The sequence below is a fragment of the Anopheles darlingi genome, chromosome 3 (genome assembly GCF_943734745.1).
Source record: "Anopheles darlingi chromosome 3, idAnoDarlMG_H_01, whole genome shotgun sequence".
Classification (NCBI taxonomy): domain Eukaryota; kingdom Metazoa; phylum Arthropoda; class Insecta; order Diptera; family Culicidae; genus Anopheles; species Anopheles darlingi.
Window position 1 is genome coordinate 47,107,802 of NC_064875.1, and position 20,278 is coordinate 47,128,079.

General features: G+C 48.1%; 3 protein-coding genes across 4 annotated transcripts; 1 reads left to right on the forward strand and 2 right to left on the reverse strand.

Moving 5' to 3' along the window:
• Positions 1–242: 242 nt before the first annotated feature.
• Positions 243–9,974, reverse strand: LOC125954017 (uncharacterized). The gene is made up of 9 exons (XM_049683952.1): positions 9,459–9,974; positions 6,523–9,370; positions 6,268–6,445; positions 5,866–6,183; positions 5,045–5,791; positions 4,734–4,973; positions 2,980–4,662; positions 2,527–2,896; positions 243–2,461 (listed from the first exon to the last, which is right to left on the reverse strand). The coding sequence occupies exons 1-9, from the start codon at positions 9,658–9,660 to the stop codon at positions 1,593–1,595; spliced, it is 7,455 nt and encodes a 2,484-aa protein (XP_049539909.1). The 5' UTR covers positions 9,661–9,974; the 3' UTR covers positions 243–1,592.
• Positions 9,975–10,151: 177 nt separating this feature from the next.
• LOC125953544 (V-type proton ATPase subunit G-like) lies at positions 10,152–11,872 on the forward strand. The gene is made up of 3 exons (XM_049683168.1): positions 10,152–10,311; positions 10,494–10,594; positions 10,666–11,872. Exons 1-3 carry the CDS (start codon positions 10,230–10,232, stop codon positions 10,843–10,845), a joined length of 363 nt encoding a protein of 120 aa, XP_049539125.1. The 5' UTR covers positions 10,152–10,229; the 3' UTR covers positions 10,846–11,872.
• Positions 11,873–12,125: 253 nt separating this feature from the next.
• On the reverse strand, positions 12,126–20,138 carry LOC125957552 (uncharacterized). 2 transcript variants are annotated; one of them, XM_049690332.1, is made up of 6 exons: positions 17,380–20,129; positions 15,069–15,190; positions 14,838–14,998; positions 14,616–14,675; positions 13,813–13,975; positions 12,127–13,719 (listed from the first exon to the last, which is right to left on the reverse strand). In XM_049690332.1, the coding sequence occupies exons 1-6, from the start codon at positions 18,074–18,076 to the stop codon at positions 13,603–13,605; spliced, it is 1,320 nt and encodes a 439-aa protein (XP_049546289.1). In that variant the 5' UTR covers positions 18,077–20,129; the 3' UTR covers positions 12,127–13,602. The 2 variants fall into 2 exon arrangements, with proteins under 2 accessions (XP_049546290.1, XP_049546289.1); XM_049690333.1 differs by lacking the exon at positions 14,616–14,675 and having other exon boundaries at positions 12,126–13,719; positions 17,380–20,138.
• Between the last annotated feature and the right edge of the window lie 140 nt (positions 20,139–20,278).

Sequence of the window (20,278 nt, forward strand, 5' to 3'; positions counted from 1 at the left end):
TAATATTGAAGCGAGTTTAGAATCACTCCGTCAAAATCTTTGTAATCTTGATCGTCACCTTTCACGAGCAATTTGTTCATTGAGGAACCTGTTAAAAAAAAAACAATCCAAAAACTACCGAAGTTAATGAAACACAAAATAACAGAATAAGCAACAATAATGAAGATATCAGCTGCAGGTGGTATGATGTGGATATGCGAAGTGATACGGACGAAAAAATACGAAAGCTGTTCAACTGCAATAGAGTTGCGAAACTTTCTCGCAAAAATTAGCTTTATTTTCTCATATATATTCGATAATGTGTCACTGCCTTGATCTTGCTCACCTTTCTTACACCATCACGTCTCCCGCCTTCGGGACCACCATGTTCCAGTGTGTTGCTAAACTCGAACCTTGCCGTATATGATGCACCTAAGCCTACAATCTATATTACATCGTTTGCCGCATTTGCATAGTGCATCTAATTATGATGAGCCTTAAATGCAGTACATTATTTAAAATATGATTTAGTAACAAACTATATTATGGAGCTCCTAATACGCACGCCTAACTGAATACGTATTGTTAGTATTATTACCTAGAGCAAGAAGGTCTTGTTTGCGATCCTATATGACCAACATTGAGGGGAAAGGTATGTGAAATGGGGAGCCTAGACTATTTGAAGTTACCACTTGCATTTTGCGTTACATTCGTTATCTTTTATCACGCGGAATAGGTTGGAGGACGATACATATGCTTCGAGCTGATCCACCACTCACCGGTCTTAATGTGTTACGATGCGCTACAATCTATAGCCTACCACTTCACAAGCCGTAGACTGTCGGTGAAACAGCTCGGTAGAATTGCACAGAGCCTCGTTATAGCAGCCACCATCGCTCTTGCGAAGGGAGCATCCCCATAGCGCCTTCCGCTCTCAGTAACTGTAAGACTTAAGAAGCTAGCAGTAATTTTAAACTATTTGCATGCTGACCACATTCTACAAACCATGGTTTTGGTCTGCTTCGAGACATCTGAGAGCTGTTAAGGATGTGCTATCCTTCGTTGAAAATTGTTTCTCTGGGACTTTACACTTTATATACGTACATTATCTAGCAAACGCAATAGGGATAGTAAGTTTAATACAAGTTGTACAATAATTGGAAAGTGAACTCAAGTGAACGCATCGCTTTTGCCTTTACACCTTACCTCATCGCCACGCAATCGAAGAGAGCGAGTTCCAGTAAAGATTCAAGATGTCTGGCGATGTCCTCGATGAGTGTACTAGGATCAATTGGAACCGAATCAAAAGAAGATATAAAATCACATGCAGACGTCTAGAAATAGACTACTTCTTAGGCCTATCCACGCTTGTGTCTTAGCCCTTTGTGTTGTCTAACAAGATGACTAATAGCTTAGGATCAGTTTTGGTATGAACCATCATCAACGCATGAGAGGCGTACATGGTACACGAAACGTTGACGTTAAGATCTGGCTAGGCATCGAAAGATTGAACCGGGTGGGTGCGGAACTACGGAACCAGACGAGTGCTAGAATAGAGTTATTTGAACGCGAACGATTTTTAAAATCTCCTTCATGAAGTTGCACACCATGATTTACGAATCATTTAAAGACGAATCGACGATCATCGCGTCGTCCGGTACTAAACGAAGCAGTTCTTCGTCGGAAAGTTTCGCCAAGCGACTCTCGCCGGTAGCACTGCTGCCAGCTGTCGTTACAGGCTCGCCAGCCCCGACCTGTGTTGCGGCTGGTGGCATCAGTTCAAATGGCGTTGCACTTCCCGTTGCTGATGCCACCTGTAGGACCGTTGGCGGTAGGATTCGCTCATCGATATCTCCCAGACTGTTGACGGTTTGGGGTACATAGTTCGATTGATAGCTGGAGAAGAGCGACGGTGCGCTCGGATTGTACTCCTCATCATCATCACCGGCGGTCGTCGCGGCAACCGCCAAGGGAATTGTAGATCCTTTCATCGATCCAAATCCAACACCCGATGATGAAGTGGAGGGAATTTCATCATCAACTGTCGTACCACCACCACCACCACTACCAGCACCTCCCTTGATACTTGCCAGAATCTGTGACAGATTGGCCGGAATGGGAATATCGTTGATCAGCGAGGGCGGCAGGGTAGAATTGATCTCTCCCTCACTCAGCTCATTCATCGTCATCAGACCAACGATTTCGTTCTTTTGCATCGCAATTTTCCGGTTCAACTCGTCCATCTCTCGCTTGATACGCTCGACATCGCTTTGATTTTCCTGCTTGGAAGTTTCCACGATGGCCGTCACGTCCGCAAAGTTGCTGTCATCGCTAGCACCACCGGGAGAGTACGGTGCATCGTCGTCGTCTTCGTCGATCAGCATGGGCTCTGCGGTACCTGCACGGCCTGTTGCGCTGCCTAAACTGCTGTTACTGTTGCCTTCGCCAGCCATCATCGATAGGTGGGCCGTCGCAGAAGTACCTAGGTGCAATAAACCGAACCGTTAACAACCACGATGAATGCAAATGCCCCGGGCAAAAACGTACCTTTTCCTGCAATCGGTGCCTTGATGATATCCATGTCAACGTCCATATCTGTCTCTTGTTTCTCGACTTCGTTCTTCTTAGTGTTCTCCTCATCAATGCCAGTGCCACCAGTACCACTGCCAGTAGCTGTCAGAAGGTCGGTTTGCTTATGAGATGAAACGGCAGATGCTGCATTGCTGGTACTAGCAGCATCGCTATCGACAATCGGAGCCGCACTACCCGATGGTGGCTGCTTCGTTGCATATTTTGTAATGACCTGCTGCATCAATGACGCTGTGCCCGATGCAACGCCCGCGCTAGTACTAGAAGACGATGGGTTCACACCGGCTGGGGTGGTACCGATCGATCCCTTTGACTGACGCCGAGCAACCTGAGAAAGGGAAGTACCGAACGAAGTAACTCATTATCCATCGGTACAATGGCCCAGAGAGCAATCGTCTCGCGTAAGCTTACCTTTATCTGCGACACTGCAACCGGTGGTAGTGTCGGCCGTTTACCCTTGATCTTCACCAAAACACCCAGCAACAGATTGGGCTTCTGATCGCCTTCGACGATCCCGACCCCACCGTGCGGTTTCAGGATCATCGGCACCATCTGTTCCGCCGGCAGCGGAAAGATGTAGAAATCTTTGATCGCGGCGGAAGGAGCTTTTACCACGCTATATCGCTTGCGCGTGAACAAATGATTGTACAGCGTGTAGTACGCGCTGGTTTCTCGCGAGTGGAATCGTACCAGGCAAATCTCCTTGTTGGTGCTCTTGCGGATCTGCGCAATGTAATCCCACACGAGCTCGGGCTTGATCGTGCCACAGATATCCAGATCGGGACTAAAGTCTTTCGCCACATCCTGTATGTCACCGCTAACCGCGCGGATCGACATCACCACACTGGCCACATCAACCATGTGTACGCTGCCAGTCCAGTAGGTGCGTTCTGCTTCGCGAGTCGTTTCGTCGACCGCTTCCTCCGAAGGTTGGCTAGGTGCCGATGTTCCATCATCTGGTGACTCGCCTTCGTAGGGTGGATGATGGGGAGGTGTGGGAATAGTGACCGTACTCGTCGGTTCCTGGTCTTGTTCAGGCTTCGATTCCTTAACCGCGTCGGCAAGCGATCCTTTAGGGGCTTCGTCGGGATTGTCAGCTTTGTTAACCACCAACGGATCAACACCACCCTCAGTGAGCGATGTCCTTGAAGACGCATCCTTACTGGCTGCATTTTCGTCGATCGCCACCTTCTTACCGGCGTTCGTGATCGTTTTCGTGCTGTGAGTATTATCTTTGCTCGGATCATGATCAAACTTCGCTCTAGACGATGAATCCGAGATGTCCGGGTCTCGCCCAGCTGCTGAAGCAACGGAAGCTCGACGCTTCTCGGATGAGCTACCCGTTTTCGCTGTTTCCTTCTCACGCGAGCTCTTCCGCTCGTGCTTAGATCGATCACGGCTACGATCGCGCCCACGGTGATGCCGATCACGATCTCTATCTCTTTCACGATCACGGTCCCGCTCCTTCTCACGTTCGTGATCCCGGCTCGTATGTCGATCGTGGCTTCGCTCGCGACTTCGCTTACGCTTGTGCTTGGAACGACTTCGATCACGCGATCGATCACGTTTGCGACCGCGGCTTCTGCTACGACTTCGGCTACTGCGACGTGAATCCTTTTTACGCAAAGTGGATGACGACGAGGAAGAGGAAGCTCCACCACCAGCCTCTGATTTACCGGCCACCAGCGTATTGCTGCTACTGATAAGGGAGCTCGCAGCGCTGCCACTGCCATATAGTGCCGTATTATAGTGCTTGCCATATCCTCCGAAATCGTAATCCTTGGTCCGATAGGAGCTACTATCCTTCGCACCGGAGCTCACAAACGATTCATCCAGCTCGCTGGTACTGCTAACGGCGGAATTGTTTAGCAGCGAAACGACATCATCGACCGGAACGGATGGATCTAACTGAACCCGGTCCTCCCCCTTGCCTTCGATCAACTCTTCGCCTTTATGGGTCTTCACAACGTAGTTCTTAGCGCACGCTAGCGATTCCAGTTCCGTCTTTTTAATCATCTCCAGCTGATGCTTGGTTTCGTTCTCGCGCCATTGAGCCAATTCCTGGCTCGCCAACTCGTCCGCTGTCATGCGAACCTGTAAAAATTGGACGTTTGATGTTGAATTAAAAATAGCAACAAGTCACTCATAGAATACCGACAACCTACCAGTTGCTTTGGTTCTATTATCTTCTCGCAAATCTTTTGGAAGAGCGACAGATTCTTGCGATCCTTTATGTTAAACACAAGCGAGCGATACTTGGCCCGATACTTCATGCCCGTGTCCTTATTGAAGAGCGCAAACAGCTCACCCTCGGTTTCCTTTACAAACCGATCAATCTCTTCCTCCTTTAGACGTGGTATCGTACTGTCCTCTTTCAGCTCGGCCGTACGCTGCATAAGATGTTCCTGGAATGAGATGAAAATGAATAACGCCACCTGAATCTAAAGTAATCTAGCAAGAGAAACTTCACACGCACCTTTAGGGTCTTCTTAACGGTCACACGGATGTTCTCGCCACCAGGGGTGGTCGCAGATTTACCAGTGGGTGTGGTTTGCTGTTTGTTATTCGGCGCACCATGCTCTCCAGAAACCGAAGAGTTTGCCGATGATGATGCGGTTGGCTTTTTCGGCGGTTTGGTTGCAAGCGAAGGACTTCCGGTAGATGTCCCTGAAGCAGCACCAGCCGGTGATCCACTGACATTCGCCTTGGATTGCCCAATTACTCCAGAATTGGTGCGCTGTATCGATCCGGCCGTAGTAGGAGAAGTTGCGGTGCCTCTATTCGTCCCCGTGATCGTTTTCTGAACCAACGTTGACTTGCTTACAGACTGTACACCAGTGCTCAGTGGTGCTTTACCGGTCGCCCCGGGTGTTCTAGGAGACGATGTCGAGCCTGTTGGTGCCGTTGCGGCCGAACTGACAATCACCATCTTTTTTTGATCATTCACTTTTAGTTGCGTTTGCATCTTCGGTGATTGGCTACCGCCACTGCCGCCTGAAGAAGTGGTGGGTGACCCAAGGGTTGACTTCTTTACCGATGCTTCATTGGCCAGCTGTATACGACGGGCTGCAGCCTGCTTTTTGAGTATAATGGCGGCCTGTGGTGAACCAGGTGGCACAACTTCGTACGTCGGGTGCTCTTGTAGCCACTGCTTGATGTTTTCTGCCGTTGGACCGAACTTGCCAGCTAAACAACGGCCGGTCGTTCGCTCCATGACGATAATCTACGGATATTGTAGGAAGCAAGCAGTAAGATCAATACTAGCCACATTGAGAGGGCAACACGTTGACATTGTACCGTTTCAGTCGATGAACTGGGACTGGAAAGAATCGGTTCAGTTGGAGTGGTCGGTGTCGATGGTGCAACCGAAGGACGACGATCTTTTGCCTTATCAGTTTTGGCCATCGGTACAGATCCAGCATGCTTACGAATACAATCGTCACTGCAGTAGATTGAGTTCGGTTTCGCCTGTTTACTACAAACAATGCAAGCATTCGGCGATGCTTCGTCTGCCACTGCTAGAATCACCGCGTCTTGCAAAATGGTGTTGCTAGTTGAGGTTTGGGCCGAAAGGTTTGATCCAGTGGGTATTAAAAATTCTGTCATTTTCGGTTGCTACACAGAAGAAGAAAGCAGTAAATAAGGTATATCAATAAAAGTTTCCTTTTCTTGAAGGCCGCAGCATCGGTGGTAACTCACTTGTCGATCTGCCTTTTTCTTGAGACAATTAGGACATGTCCACTCGATACCATCATGTTCCATCTGTTGGCCCATAGCCTTCGTAATGTTCACACATTTCCCATGGAACCAATCCTCGCACGAATCGCAGCAGATCATGAACCGATTGTTGTGCGGTTGTCTGCAAATGCACCACAGACTAAACGAAGATGGGAAAAACGAAAGAATGCGCTTCAATAAAAACTGTAAAATTATAGGATTTCATTGTGACCTTACCGATCGGGATCATCTTCTGAATTCCAGCTTTCATCAGAATCTAGATCATCATCCTGGGCAGCAGCGGGATCGATCGCCGTCGTCGACGTTACTAACCGCTTCGTGCGGTTAGCATCCGGTCCAGCCGTTTTATTCGCACGTTTCGCACCCTTTGGCGCGGCACTGTCATCAATTATGATATTTCCCATATTCCCTGTGCTCTCATCAACTGCAACCGCCCCAGGAGTGGGAAGCTGGGACGATAAAGGAACCATGGTTCCCAAAACTTTCTGCTGAACTCGAGTATTCTTCGGTGTCGAAAGCTCATCTTCCAAGTTGACCAACTGGCTGCTGGGCGTTCCAGGTGTCCCTTGTGCACGTCGCTTGGAGGCACGTGTCGCGGGTGCCTCGATGGGTGGCAGTGTAATGACCCGTCCGTCGCTACGGCGTATCTGTATAGCTTCCTTGCGTGGTGTCTGCTGCTCGCGAACCGACAGCGTTGGAAGATATTCCGGGATGGTTGTAGGTACCGCACCGCCTACCTGATTCAGCACTAGCTGTTGGTGGGCCTGTTGCTCTTGCTGCGGCTGCTGTACGGAATGCTGTGTTGGTGGACGATTGAGCGGAAGAGTGGAGTGAGGATCGAGTGCACTGGGACCGATCACGCCAAGCACCTGCTTGTCAAGAATTTCCTGCAGTTCCTTGTTCTTCGCCAGTTCGGCCACGTGTTCGAGTAAATCTTCTGGCAGTGCGTCCACTCCACTGTTGAGTGCCTCTAGTATGGCATTATTATCCGGCAGCAGCCCACCAACAGGTTCTTCCATCGGTTTCACTCCTACCGGGGCCATTAGCCATTGTTGAGCCATGGGATCGTAACCTGCATCAACCATATTGGCCGTGGTTTCTAACATTTTTACAATGTTGGGAATCTCTGCCGGTTGCTGCATGATCGGTGCTGCTGTTGCTGTTGCCACTGCTGTTACTACAGTACCCGCCATCGGTTGTCTTAGATCTTCCTGCACAATCGCATGGATTAAATCTAAACGTTGTTCCGCGAGTACGGGATTAGTAGACGGGACGGCAGCTGGAGTTGAAGTCGGTGCTGGAGCCGATGACAAGGTCGGGATCGATTCCGTCAGTACAGGGATCGACGGTACCGTCTTCGGTTGTTCGATGACAACAACTTTCGGTGCGGATACTGCAACAACCGATGGTGGCTCGGATGTCACAGCCTTCACCGTCGGTAGCGAGCTGGTTGTTGGTGATGGTCCTGGCTGACTTTTGCCTGTGTTAACTTTTTTGATAATATCGGGCGTTGAGAACAGAGCCGATATGTCGCTGACCATGGCCGCATCCAGAGCGGTCGATTTCGGTTTCTTGTCTTTCTTCTGCGGTGTTACCGATGAAACTGCTGTACCGGTCGGCGTTGTTGGCGTCGTTGGCGCCGTTGGTTTCGTTTGATTGTGTGTGACGTCCACCTTGGATGGTACCTTTACCATGGGCTTACTGCTGCTGGTCGCAGGAGCCGTTGCCGGTGAAAGAACCGTCATCGGTCCTCCAGGTGTCGTTGTAGTCGTCAAAGTGTACGTTTTCGTGGGAACTTTCTTACTCGGATGAGACTGTGAATGGGATTGTGCGGCTGCCTTTACCTTAGCTACCAATTGTTGCTGCTGCTGTTGCTGTTGCTTTGCGGTCTGTGGGGAAAACACTTTCGTTACATTCTCATTCATCGTGTTACGGACTGATTTAACAATCTTGAATTTAGATTCTTTCGATTTTTCCGTTTGCGATGCATCATGTTCCTTCTCAGCCCTTTTCGATAACCCGGATGCTGGCGGCCCTGTTATGCTGCTACGCCGTGGTGCCTTAGGCGATGGTTTGTTTCTTCCCTTGGCCAGCTGTTTGCGCTTTTTAACCGATGACGATCGACCGGTGACACTGAAATCAACATCGAGCTCATCATCCTCCTCCGAGAAGGAAGATTCTTCGTCTTCCTCGTAGTCCGAGTAAAACTCATCGTCCTCTTCCTCCTCCAGCTCTTCATCGTCATCGTCCTCATCCTGTGGCTCGTCGGTCTCACGATCGCTCGCTTTCGATTTCTTCCTTTTCTGCTCCTTCGCATTCGATAGTCCACCAGAGCTCTGCGATCCGAACGTTGATTTGCTGCGGTTTAAATTGGCTCCCTTCGACGAGCCGACAGTGGCCTGTGCGGAACCCTTATTGAAGGTCCTGGCGGTGACCGACGCCTTTTGTTGGTCAGTGATCTTGCTCGCGGAAGACGATCGGTTAGCTTTGCTTCCAAGAGATGTCCTAGCCGAATGAGAAGATGATTCCTCCGAAGAGTCCAAATCCTCGATAGCCTGTCCTTTCGAGTCCAGAGCTTTCTGGGCAGTCGAAGCGAGCGGCGTATAGCAATGATCGTTCGATATCGTGTAGCGGATGTACTCGATGTCGACCACTTCTTTCCGGAGCGGATGCTCATACCCAGCCAGACTCAGTACCTGGGCAGCAAAGTTCTGTGCTTCGGACGGCGGATAGAAACCCTCGACGGTCAGACTAACGTGACGCGGTTCCTCCTCGGTTTCCATCATTACGGTGGTTGCAGTGCCCGATCCTTTCTTTGACGACGTTCGCGTTCGACGGGTCGATCCGCCAACTACGATGCTTGACGTGCCAGAGCTAGTACCGGCAATGGAGTTGCTGTCGTCGTTGGAATCCTCATTCGAGCTTGCGCCACTAGCTCCGTCCACATCTTCCCTCTGCTTTTCGTCCTTCAAACGACGCCGTTCTTCCTCGATTTCCTCCTCAATGCTCGGCGTTGGGGATGATATTCGGACCAGGCTGACTGAGGTGCCCGTGGTTTCGTTGGCTAAAACGCAGAAAAAACAAATCGTTTAGTAAGCGATGCCCTGTTTGTCGCCCAGGGAGACCGGTCAAACTGACGAACGTAAACTCACCCAGCAAACTTTGGAGCGTGTTTTGGTCTACCGAAACCGAGCCATCCTTGTTCAGCAGGATCACTAGATTTGAGTCGAGTTTAAGATCCTCGTGAACTGCCTCCTTGAGATCCGTTTCCGCACTGCCGGCCAGCTCGCCCGCCGCGCCCTCGTCAAACCCATCCCGGCTGGACGCGTACACTTTGAACACCGAGCTGGACATGCTGTTGTTGCGAATTATGCCGGCACGCGCCTTACTATTGAACTTGCCTCCTCTGCCTGCACGGTTGCGACATAATGCTAATTTCACTTTGGTTCAGGGTGCATCCGGTCCGCTAGTTGTTTAAAGTTCAACCCGCAGCGCGTTCTTGTGAACTCACGCACAGAACAAGTGCTACGGATATCGCGCGTGTTTTATCAGCGGCTACCATTTATTCGATTGCACCGAATTACACTGAGACTGGTGACCGTCGTCCAACCATTATTCGGTGAAACACAATTTGCAGTAGCCTCCAAAATTGCACGCCAAGAACGCCCCGAGAACAGAACACACCATAACACAAAAAAATGGCGTTTTTCTCGCTGCCTCGATAGCAAAAGTGCCCATGCAGCAAAAACGCCCATGCAGGAAATCATCGCCCAAAGGAACTTTTTTGGAAAAAGCCTTTATGCGATGATTTTCCAAATTCACTCAAATTTCTACCTGGGCAATTCAAATGGCTGCATGGGCAGATCACTGAAAATTGCTCGGGAAAAGATTACTAAGTTGTTCCTCGATAAATCGGACGCAAAATGGCCAGCCAAACGCAAGGAATTCAGCAACTGCTCGCAGCGGAGAAACGTGCCGCCGACAAGGTGGGCGAGGCGAGGAAACGTAAGTATTTTGCGGGGTGCTAGAAGAGGATTTTTCGCTGTTCGCCACGAATCACAAGAGGAGATGGCCGCGGGGGGAGGAGAGAAAATCGATAGGCGAAGGTTCTAGCGTTCTGCTTGCTGTGGGGTCTGCACTAAATTGGAATTAATTCTGTTTTATTCGCTCCGCCCCACTCCGCTCAGGAAAGCAACGCCGTTTGAAGCAGGCCAAGGAGGAGGCGCAGGAGGAAATCGAGCGGTACCGTCAGGAACGGGAGAGGCAGTTCAAGGAGTTCGAGGCGAAGGTAAACTACTCGTCAGCTTGGATTAAATGTATCGGAGTAATTAATTAACTCGCTCCTTTTCCGTCCGATAGCACATGGGAAGTCGCGAAGGAGTTGCGGCCAAGATTGATGCTGATACGGTTCGGAAGATCGAGGAGATGAATAGATCGATTTCGGTCAACAAGGCCGCGCTGTTAAGCGAAATTCTGACCCTGGTGTACGACATCAAACCGACGCTGCACAAGAACTATCAGCCAACGAAGGCCAAGTAAGAAGCGAACCCGTTGCCCAGACAGTAGACAGTAGATCTAAATGGAGAATCTAAATGGACACCACGAGCAGACAAAACAGCATAAATCCTAGTTACAATTGCAGCCCGAAGTCTCACACAAACGCCATTAGCAGTATCGTTGTTCAGAAAGCAGCAGAAAATGCGAGATCTATTCGAAGGCCCACGGATTCTGTAAATAATTGTTTATCGTTACTTGTTTTTCGTCGTTTGCGCGTGTAAAGATATCCTCTACTCTGCACTCCATTGTTTTCGGTTTTATCTTTCGGTTCCATCGTTCGGTTCTGCTCTGCCTAGCAATCCCACAGCTACAATCGCCGGTCGGTTGACGAATGAGAGCGTTCCTTTTGGCGTTCTAGCGTTCTTTTCCCAGAAGAATCGTTTCGAAATGTGTGTAGCACAAACGGGGCATCGGTTAAAAATTGTAGTAAAGTAAAAACGATCCGTTCCGATGGTGTCTCATTCCAATAACAAAATGTTCCAAACAATCGGTGTCCAGTATCAAGTCGTTCGTCGTGGCCGTGTGCTAATGTCCCACCTCTTTATCGTCTCTCCCTTTTGCTAGTTCAAAAGTAAACCTTAAGAACATGACAATATCACCCAAAAACCAAGGCTAACAGTCGATGGTAGGGGCTTATCTCGGATTTACGAATAATTGGTTCTCTCTGCGATAGCGCGTGATCGTTCGCCAAATGCGTAGGCCCGCTCGAATCGCGAATATAGCCACTTACCTGCACTTCAATGTTTCGCTGTGTGTTCTGTTCTGTTTCCGCTTCCCGGCATTGTGCCCGAAATGCGTTCCAATCGTTCGATGCCGTATAGGCTAGTTAGGCATCGTGAAGCTATATCTATCTAACCCACTATTATCCCGAAGAAACCGAACACCGGAACTCTACCCATAGTGTACCCCAGCAGCGTAAAGCGTTATTATCTCATAATTCGAAGCTGTAAAGAAACAAATGTCTCTACATGGAATGAATATTAATATAGTTATGATGAATGCGGTTGAATTGCTGTTGCAGCTTGAAATTATATCAACATCCGAAAACCTCCCAACGGAGCAGATGTTATAAAGGTTACCTAGACCCTTTAATAGTATAGGCTAGTCGTTTAATCACAAAATGATTAAAATTCAATCATAGCCGCTGTGGTTTTTTGTTAAAGAAACGCTATTTTGAATTACATTACAGTAGAACATCTTCAATCTTCCCTCTTCAACAAACTCCTCTTCGAATGTAGCACTTGATAGGTAACTATGTGAATGAAATTACGAGTTTGAGAAGTGGCGAAACTGTATTTTTATTGTTTTATCACACAAAAGCTCTTTCAAATGTTCAAAATTTCGGCCCACCATTCCCCCCAAAAACGACACTTAAATACCGCTTGATTAACCTTTTTGCTTTTTTAGTGACAAAAATAGTTTCGAAATAGTAGCGTAAGTACTGGGCACCTGGTACTGGGGGCAGATGTGTACAGCGACTTGCATTTGGCGCTTGCCATAAAAAACGATCGAAACGCCCTGTATACGAACACGTCAACGATGGAGGGTAGGTATTACATGCACTTTTACAGAGTTCATGTTTTATTCAGATAATATACGCGTGTATGTGCTTCTTCACTTTTCTCGACCATTTCTCTCTCAATCTTATTCTTGCCATTATGTCCGTTTAGTGCGAACATAAGACTATAAATAATCATCTGTTTGTGTTCTTCCCTAACGACGCTATTCTAATAGGACACGTTCCGACGACCGTTCCCTCTGTTTCCCTGTTGCCTTCTGTAGATTGCAGGAAGAAGGTGCGTTTTGTAGCTATATGAGGGGAAGTTACTGTGAATATGGATTGTTGCACAAGCTATCTATAACAGGAAGGAGGAGCAGCGGTAGAGGATAGTTTACATCTTGCTAAACACTTTAGGCACAATCAGTTCGAGTTGAGTTCCTTACTGCTACAGCAGCAAGTGAGGGTTCTTCTGTCTTCTGCGCCATTGTTCAAAGTATATAAATCCTTAGCTGTAGCGCTGAATTTGAATCATTTTGCGAGGAATATCATTGTATAGGGGCCTGTCCGTAATATATCAACCAACAAAAATCATTGTATAGGGATCAAACGGATACATGTGTTCATTCTTAACACCTAGGGTGCAAACCAAACACGCTCCTCTAGATTAATACGATACGAGTTTAAAAGGTGTACTCTAAAGAAACGTATAACTGCTCTTCTTCTAGCACCACTAGTAGCGATCGTTGTTAAATTGAAAAGGAAAACTGGACCAAGGTGTCGTACGCTGCCCTTGGTTCTAGCTCTAAGATTCTTGCTGTTGGTTTTACTGTTTATTATGAAGTTTGTGTTAACAGAAACGAAACGAGATGTTAGCGATGGACTCTAGGCGCGACACCGCAGACAGAGAGCGCACTCTCTTGCCACATCAAAGCGCCCGAGATTGGTCGCTGCTAGAACGGTTTGTTTAAGATTTCTCATTTCACACAACAGCGATACAGCGCTGCCGCAGGCATATAATTTGCTAGACTTCTCACTTCTCCAATTACACAGTACCGTACGAAATATAAATTAGCACAAAACGATTAGCTCAAACCATAGGCCGCGCACCTTAGGAGAAAGGTCAGGACATATCCACTATAGAGGTTCCCCCCACAAGCCGTCTGCAATCGCGGCTACACTATAAACCATCGACGAGCTCGTGATCTGGAAGGAGGAAAAGGGTTGCGTGTTGGGATGGCTTAAGGGATCGGCTTTTCCTCCGGGATAGCCGTCGGCGTAGTGACGGAGTTGCGGCGCTCGTCGCCTTGCAAATCGGATAAGCTTTGTACAGAGCTCGATCGCGAGGATACCTTGGACTGTAAGCATAAAAAACAAACCACGCATCATATCGACGCAATTAAGACATGACCAATGTATAACGAGAGAGGATATCGGGCCGCCCCACTTACCCGAACATTTTCGTATGCCGAGCCAACGCGTTCCTCGAAAGATCGGAATGAATCGGATTGTTTCATTTCGGTCAGCTTTTGAGTCATCTTTCCGGCGATACCACCGATGACGGACGTCGTTTTTCCAGCGGTCGTTTTGATAGCACTTTCCGTTTTTTGATAACTGCGCCGTGAAAAGTAATGCAACAAAATTCATTAAGTCAAATGAAAAAATCCACTCTGAGCAAGATAGTTTAGTTTCGATAGCAGCAAAGAACATTAGCTAATTTAGGACAAGCACACCAAGCAGAACCGGTGGTAGTGAGACGGAAAGTCGGTGGTGCTGATACAATTGTGTTCTTACCTTTTCACTATCCTATTTGTTACATGCAAGCGATAAAAGGAGAGTGGAAAGGAGTTGACGGAACATTTAAACTACATATAGCGAGGAGCGGACAGTATTAGATTCATGATATCGTTGAATAATGTGAAATATTAAAACAATAGAATGCGTTTAACGAGTAGTGTTGAGAATGCCAACTATCAATCTTTCAACTGTTGGCGAGTTTAAACAAAAAGATACATTACAATAAAAATTATCACAACATATAAATTATGCCGAAACAGAGTCGATTTTCGGTTAGAGGAGACGGAGACATTCGTACGTACGTATCACACACCACGTATCGTGGTACAGAATATCGAGATACATCGTTAGTTAGTACACTCAGATAAATGGACTAAAGTCTACTAAAGCGTAGAATACAGAAGGATTCAGAGTACACCAAGAAGAATTACAAATGAGGCCATTTAGCTTTACTTACATCGGTGCACTTGTCACGACGGTCGTAATTTCTCCCACTTTCGTTTCGACACTTTGATAACTTAAGATCCGAATTAAAAAAAGGGAACAAAAAAAGAATGGAACGATTTCAAAAGAAAGCCAGTAAACGAAGATAATGGAATGGAAACAAGGCAGCTTCACCAATCCTCGATATTGCATGATTTGTGGCAAAGGTTCCAAGCTCGGTTCCCGTAATACTTACACGTTGCTTTCCTTCACATTCTTGATTCCCTGACTAACGTCATCGGTGATCTCCTTCCAGACGGTGATGCCAAGCTTGCGCTTCAGTTCGCTCGCATGCCGCATCTTCGATTGCAGAACCGTCCGCAGTGTTGTAATTTCCTCCTCGACACGAGCCAGTTCCTAGAACAGAGAAAGGGTTTCGCGCTTTAGTAGTGCACTTAAAGCACCTCGCTTAAGAATCACAACGCACCTGGCTCCATTCTTCACGCTGTGCCACCTGTTCCTCGGTTGACAGACCGGAAAACTCATTGGCGATCTCGGCAGAGCTGATCGATCCGACGGGAGATGCATCGGACAATTTACCAGAATTGTCTGGAAGATGGGAGAAGAAGTGAGTGCAAACAATTAATAAGTAATAAGATAAATTTTTACATTTTCCAAATACTATTTTCACATGTTTCTAGCTCATAAATTTGTAATCCTATCGAAGGCTGAATCGGTTCAATGACATAAGAGATGATTGCATTCCCTCATGCCAGTGGTATTGACTTTGCAGTGTGATTGAGTAATGCATAAAACAAGAAAAGGAAGAAGTGAAAATTTTGCGCAAAAACCGCAAACCTCATGGCAAATAGACGTCCCAAACGGTAGAGATAGATGAGCATATTAACGAAAAATGAACCCAATAAGCCACAAAGCAACCAAGGTGGCACGCAATAATCGATGCACAAATGTGGTGCTTCTATAAGGCCCATCCTACTACTTGCCGAGGGCAATGCATCCAAGGAAAACGAAACCATCCGCCCCATACCGCATAGCATCGTTATGATGTCGGCTCGATCGATCGTTCGATCGATGGCCGTGAATATGTGCTGGTGCTGTTTCGCTAACTTCTGGTGGTTTCACTGACAGGTGCACATACTCATTCCGCTGCAGAGTGCGTGATACACGTTTATGAATTATGAACCCAACGATGCTCCATCTAGGAGTGTACGAATCACTTTTACTTAATGGTGCTTTACTTTGTATGTTTGTAGCGCTCCACGCCAACGAATAGCAACTCGATGCCCTTGACTTCTTACCATTCGAATCGCGAATGAGTGAACAACCACGAAAAATGTAAAATCGTCTCAAAAAGAGAGTGTAACCGGACAGAGCGGCAGCAGAACAGCTTGGCTGGTTGGTTAGCCTTTTGCGTTCCACAGTAAGTAGACGCGCCAGGTGTTGAAGGATTCATTCGTCGGTGCAAGAATTCATTCGTAGTTTCTTTTTCTGCTTTGCAATTATCTAGACATTGAAACACAAGGACGTGACTCCATAATCATACTTTTCCAATGATAACCGGGAATGTGCAACATTGTAATACAAAAACCCACACAAATGGCCCATGAGTATTTTCGTATCATTCGAGATAAGTCTAGGGAATTATCTTTAAATTGTTGACTCTTTCCGCAAACAGGAAGTTTACGTAAAGTAAAGTTTGTTCTCAAAATGGGAAGAAGTACACCAAGCTAGGTGAATCTCACAAATAATTGGGCAGAATATATACTCGCAACACCAATATTAAGAACATAGAAGTAAATTGAATTATGTCAAACTCGCATGTGTTACCTCATAGCATTGTTTTTCTCAATTGCTCATTTTTACATGAGACTGATTCACATCGACTGACCATACAAGTACTTCTTATTGCCATAGAATGATGATCGCCTTTTGAAATAAGCGTAAAACAATCGAGAATCAGCCAGATCGCGTCACAAAAGTGTCCCAAAAACCATATCAGCACGCCAGTGACCATGACATTATTCTTTGTTGATACGTTATTGACTATAGAAGGATGCCTTCGCGGTCCAAATGTTCCATCCCCGACTAGATGGTGTGACTACCGCTAATCAAACCGACCCAATAAATTACTAATCCAGCACAGCAGAAGCACAAAATGTCAAATATGATTACGCAGCTCCACTCAGCCATTCCAACCAAACCAATTTGCGTCGATTGGTCACATCTAATCAGCTAGTCAGCACACCCTCCGGTTGCACTAGCCGTTAGCTAATGCCTTGTTATAATTTGATTTTACATTAGTATTTCGCTTCTACGGTACACAGTGCAGTTAATGTTGCAGAGCAGATGACGCTCACCGTAATCTGATACATATTTATCGTTCCTCTATCGCTTACAGAAGTGTCCAAGTGCGGTCGAGAAATCAAGAGCAGCGAACCCTGGATAAAGCTTTATTTTCGACTTAACGTGACGCACTTGTGAAGTCGTCGAGCTTCACATTAAAACACATTTTTTCGAGTCTATTCCTTACTCGAACTTCCACCCGCCAGATGGTGAACTGTTTGGTACAAAGAGCGTCTCAAAGCGTCACACTTTTTAGGCTTCCGCGCAAGTTCGGTGTACCGGGGCCGCAAAACTTTGCTCACTTTGGCCTTTGGCGGCAAACACGACAACATCATCACCATCGTGTGTCCTCGGACTGTTGCTAATTCCTTTTTTCCGTTTCGTTTCAGCCGTCCGCCGGTCACATGTTGCTATTGTGCGTGATGGGCTCTCACCTGTAGCACTCCCAATGTTGAGGAAGCTTTTGTAGTTATCACCGCTGGAGATGCGCGCCAGGTATGGCTTCGAGAAGTCGATGAACGTGACCCGCACGTCCCGAATCTTGCGTCGATTGAACAGTGCCCGGAGACGCCGGTTGGTAATGCGCCCGAGCAGGAGCTTACTCGCCAGCAAGCCTCGCATCACACCTCCACTATTGCTGCCATCGCCAACGGATGCCGTTCCTGTGATACCGCAGATCGCTTCGATATCCGATCGTTCACCATCCCCAAGAGCCGCCGCATTTCGCGGTGGACCAAACTCAGTTTCGACGGTCTGTAGCTCGACGTCGGACACTGGTCCAATGTCCTCGTCATCCGACGGGACGCCCAGTATTTGATCGAGTGTTAGCGAGCGCAGGTAGAGTTCCGTTTCGTCCGACCACTGCTGGCCCTGTATGTCGTCCGGCCCGAGACTAAGTCCATCATCATCCTCGTACAGCCCATCGGTAACATCGTCCAGCGACGGTGTAATGCAGTTCGGGTCGAGCTTCGGAATGTACGGATCCTCGATGTACTCGAGGCTAGGCAGATCCTCCTCACCGATCGACCGCATCCTGCTGCTACAGTGTGGTGGCCTTCCGGGTCCCGAACTTTCGATACTATCGGCAGGTTCCAGTGTTACGACGGCGTTTCCTCGATTTGATTCGCACATTCACCAGGGGGAAGAGCACGCTCCCCACCACCACTACTAACTACTAGCGGACAGCTCGATGTTTGTTGACCTCGCTGGCACACTAGATGAGTTAGCACTGCTGATTGGTGCGATTATGGCATGAGCCGAGCGTAACGGCACGGCGATAGAAGCAACATACTGTGCATCATATCGCGATCATCGCCCAGCTTTGCCCAACCAAGCAGAAGCTCTCAAGGCAGACCACCGACAAGGGCGAACGCTCTGGTTGTATGTTACACACCTTCGCCTACTGCTCCTCTGCGCGGTACGTGCAATTATTACGAAAAACACATGATCGTGAGGTAATTGTTTTACACTCTTGCTACACGATCATACGGTCGTCGGTGCGATCGGTGTTGTTGTTCTGTCGCTGTACTGCTTCTACAACCGTCACAGTATCAAAGACTTCCGCCGCGTGTGAAGCTAACGACTTTCACCGTCGAAACTACTGGCCAGAACACGTTGCCAGCCTGTCGGAAGCCTACCAAGATGCTCACTGTCGTACAGTGGTGCAGGTCTCGAGAGGATGATTCTTTCCAGCCTACTTCGACAAGATGTTTAGCGCACACAAGTTTCCAGCGAGTGAGGAAGAACCGCGCAGGCCTACTTTAATGACACGATCTGAGCAGCAACATAACTCCCTTCCCTTTACCACAGCGGAACGGATCTGTTTGCGGTGGCCCCGTTTTGGTGAACCCGCCGAGCCAAGCCGAACCGAGCCGCACCGCACACGCCGATGTAGATTTTATGTAACGGGCTGTCCGTTACAACCTCCAACAATCGCACGAACAAAGTTGGCTGCTCCCTTTGGGTATCTGTACTCCCGATGCTTCACTCGCGACACTATACTAGCGTCAGCACTATCGAACCAACGGCGACGACTCTACTCCATTCTGCACGTTATGCATACTCGGGTTTCCTCTGGTGCTTTCTGGAAGCCCAAAATAACACTCCTAATCGATGCGGATCGAACGCAATATTCATAATGACATCGATGGACGAAGGAACTGTTGTACTCTTGAACTGGGGCACTCTGCTGTTGGCCACTCAAGTATCGATCAGCTTTTCCCAGCCTTTTTGCGCCATTCACTTGCGGTGCCCGTCGATCCGTTATTCCGTCTCATACTAGGACATACACACAACACACGCGCGGTCGTTTCGCCTCACGCCTTATTGACCAAACGGAATGGCCCACAGGCAGTGCGCTGGTTGACCAAATTTCTACGCGATGATCACAACGTATCCCCTGGAACCAGTTCCGGGACACACGCGAAGCGCGAAACGATCGTTCGAACCACGGATCGTGGATCCGTTATGTGCCTGCACAGCGACCGAAAGAGCGAACGAGCGGACCGAGTATGCGACCGTGCTCGAGTACGAAGCTGAAAAAACTGGCCAATCCATCAGCCTCCGAACAAGCCTCCAGCTAGCTGGCTGGCTGACTGGCTAGGGGGTACGTGGCGCCCAGATGATGGTAGTGGTTGTTTGCGTAAATGAACAACCCCACCGGTGGCGGTGGGTTGTGTGTGTGCCAGTCGTTGTGTGGAAAACGGAAAGGGCAACAGGAAAGCTGGAAAGGTGTGCACCAGTCGCGTAGAGTGGAGATCCATTTTTTTGTATTGTTTCTTCCGCTTTGGAGAACGCGGATCATCGCGAAGATTCGCTGATGATCTCGGTGGTATAAGGGAGAGAGAGAGCGTGCGCTGTGGGAGAGAGAACCTGCGTATATTTACGCGCTTTCGGCGATGAGTCGTCCCCCGCGACCTGGTAACTGAAATCGTTGGCAGTGGGTGGAGGGAATTTCTCCTGTTAGACCACATCAACGCCACGATTCGGTTTGATGGTTCTTGGGTTTCAAGTTACCGCTACGGTAAGGTAAGGTCATGTGCTCACGGATTGTCTGCTGTGTTGTCAGGTTGCCATTTCAGATGTTCAGTGCGATCAGGCAAAACCACAAGCAACCCTGAGAGACTTCACGTTTCTGGTCGTGTGACATCGTGGAGCTTTGGAGTGGCTTCTAACTGCTTTTAGCTTCTAGCGGAGTTCTGGCATTTACGTTGCAGTTGGTAGAGCGTTTTTGATGAGCAATGCATGCTTAGATTGCCATTTGCCTTGTCACTAAGGATGGTGGTAATCGTACTTCACAAATAGAAGCAAAATTAAACTTTACTAGGTCTGGAC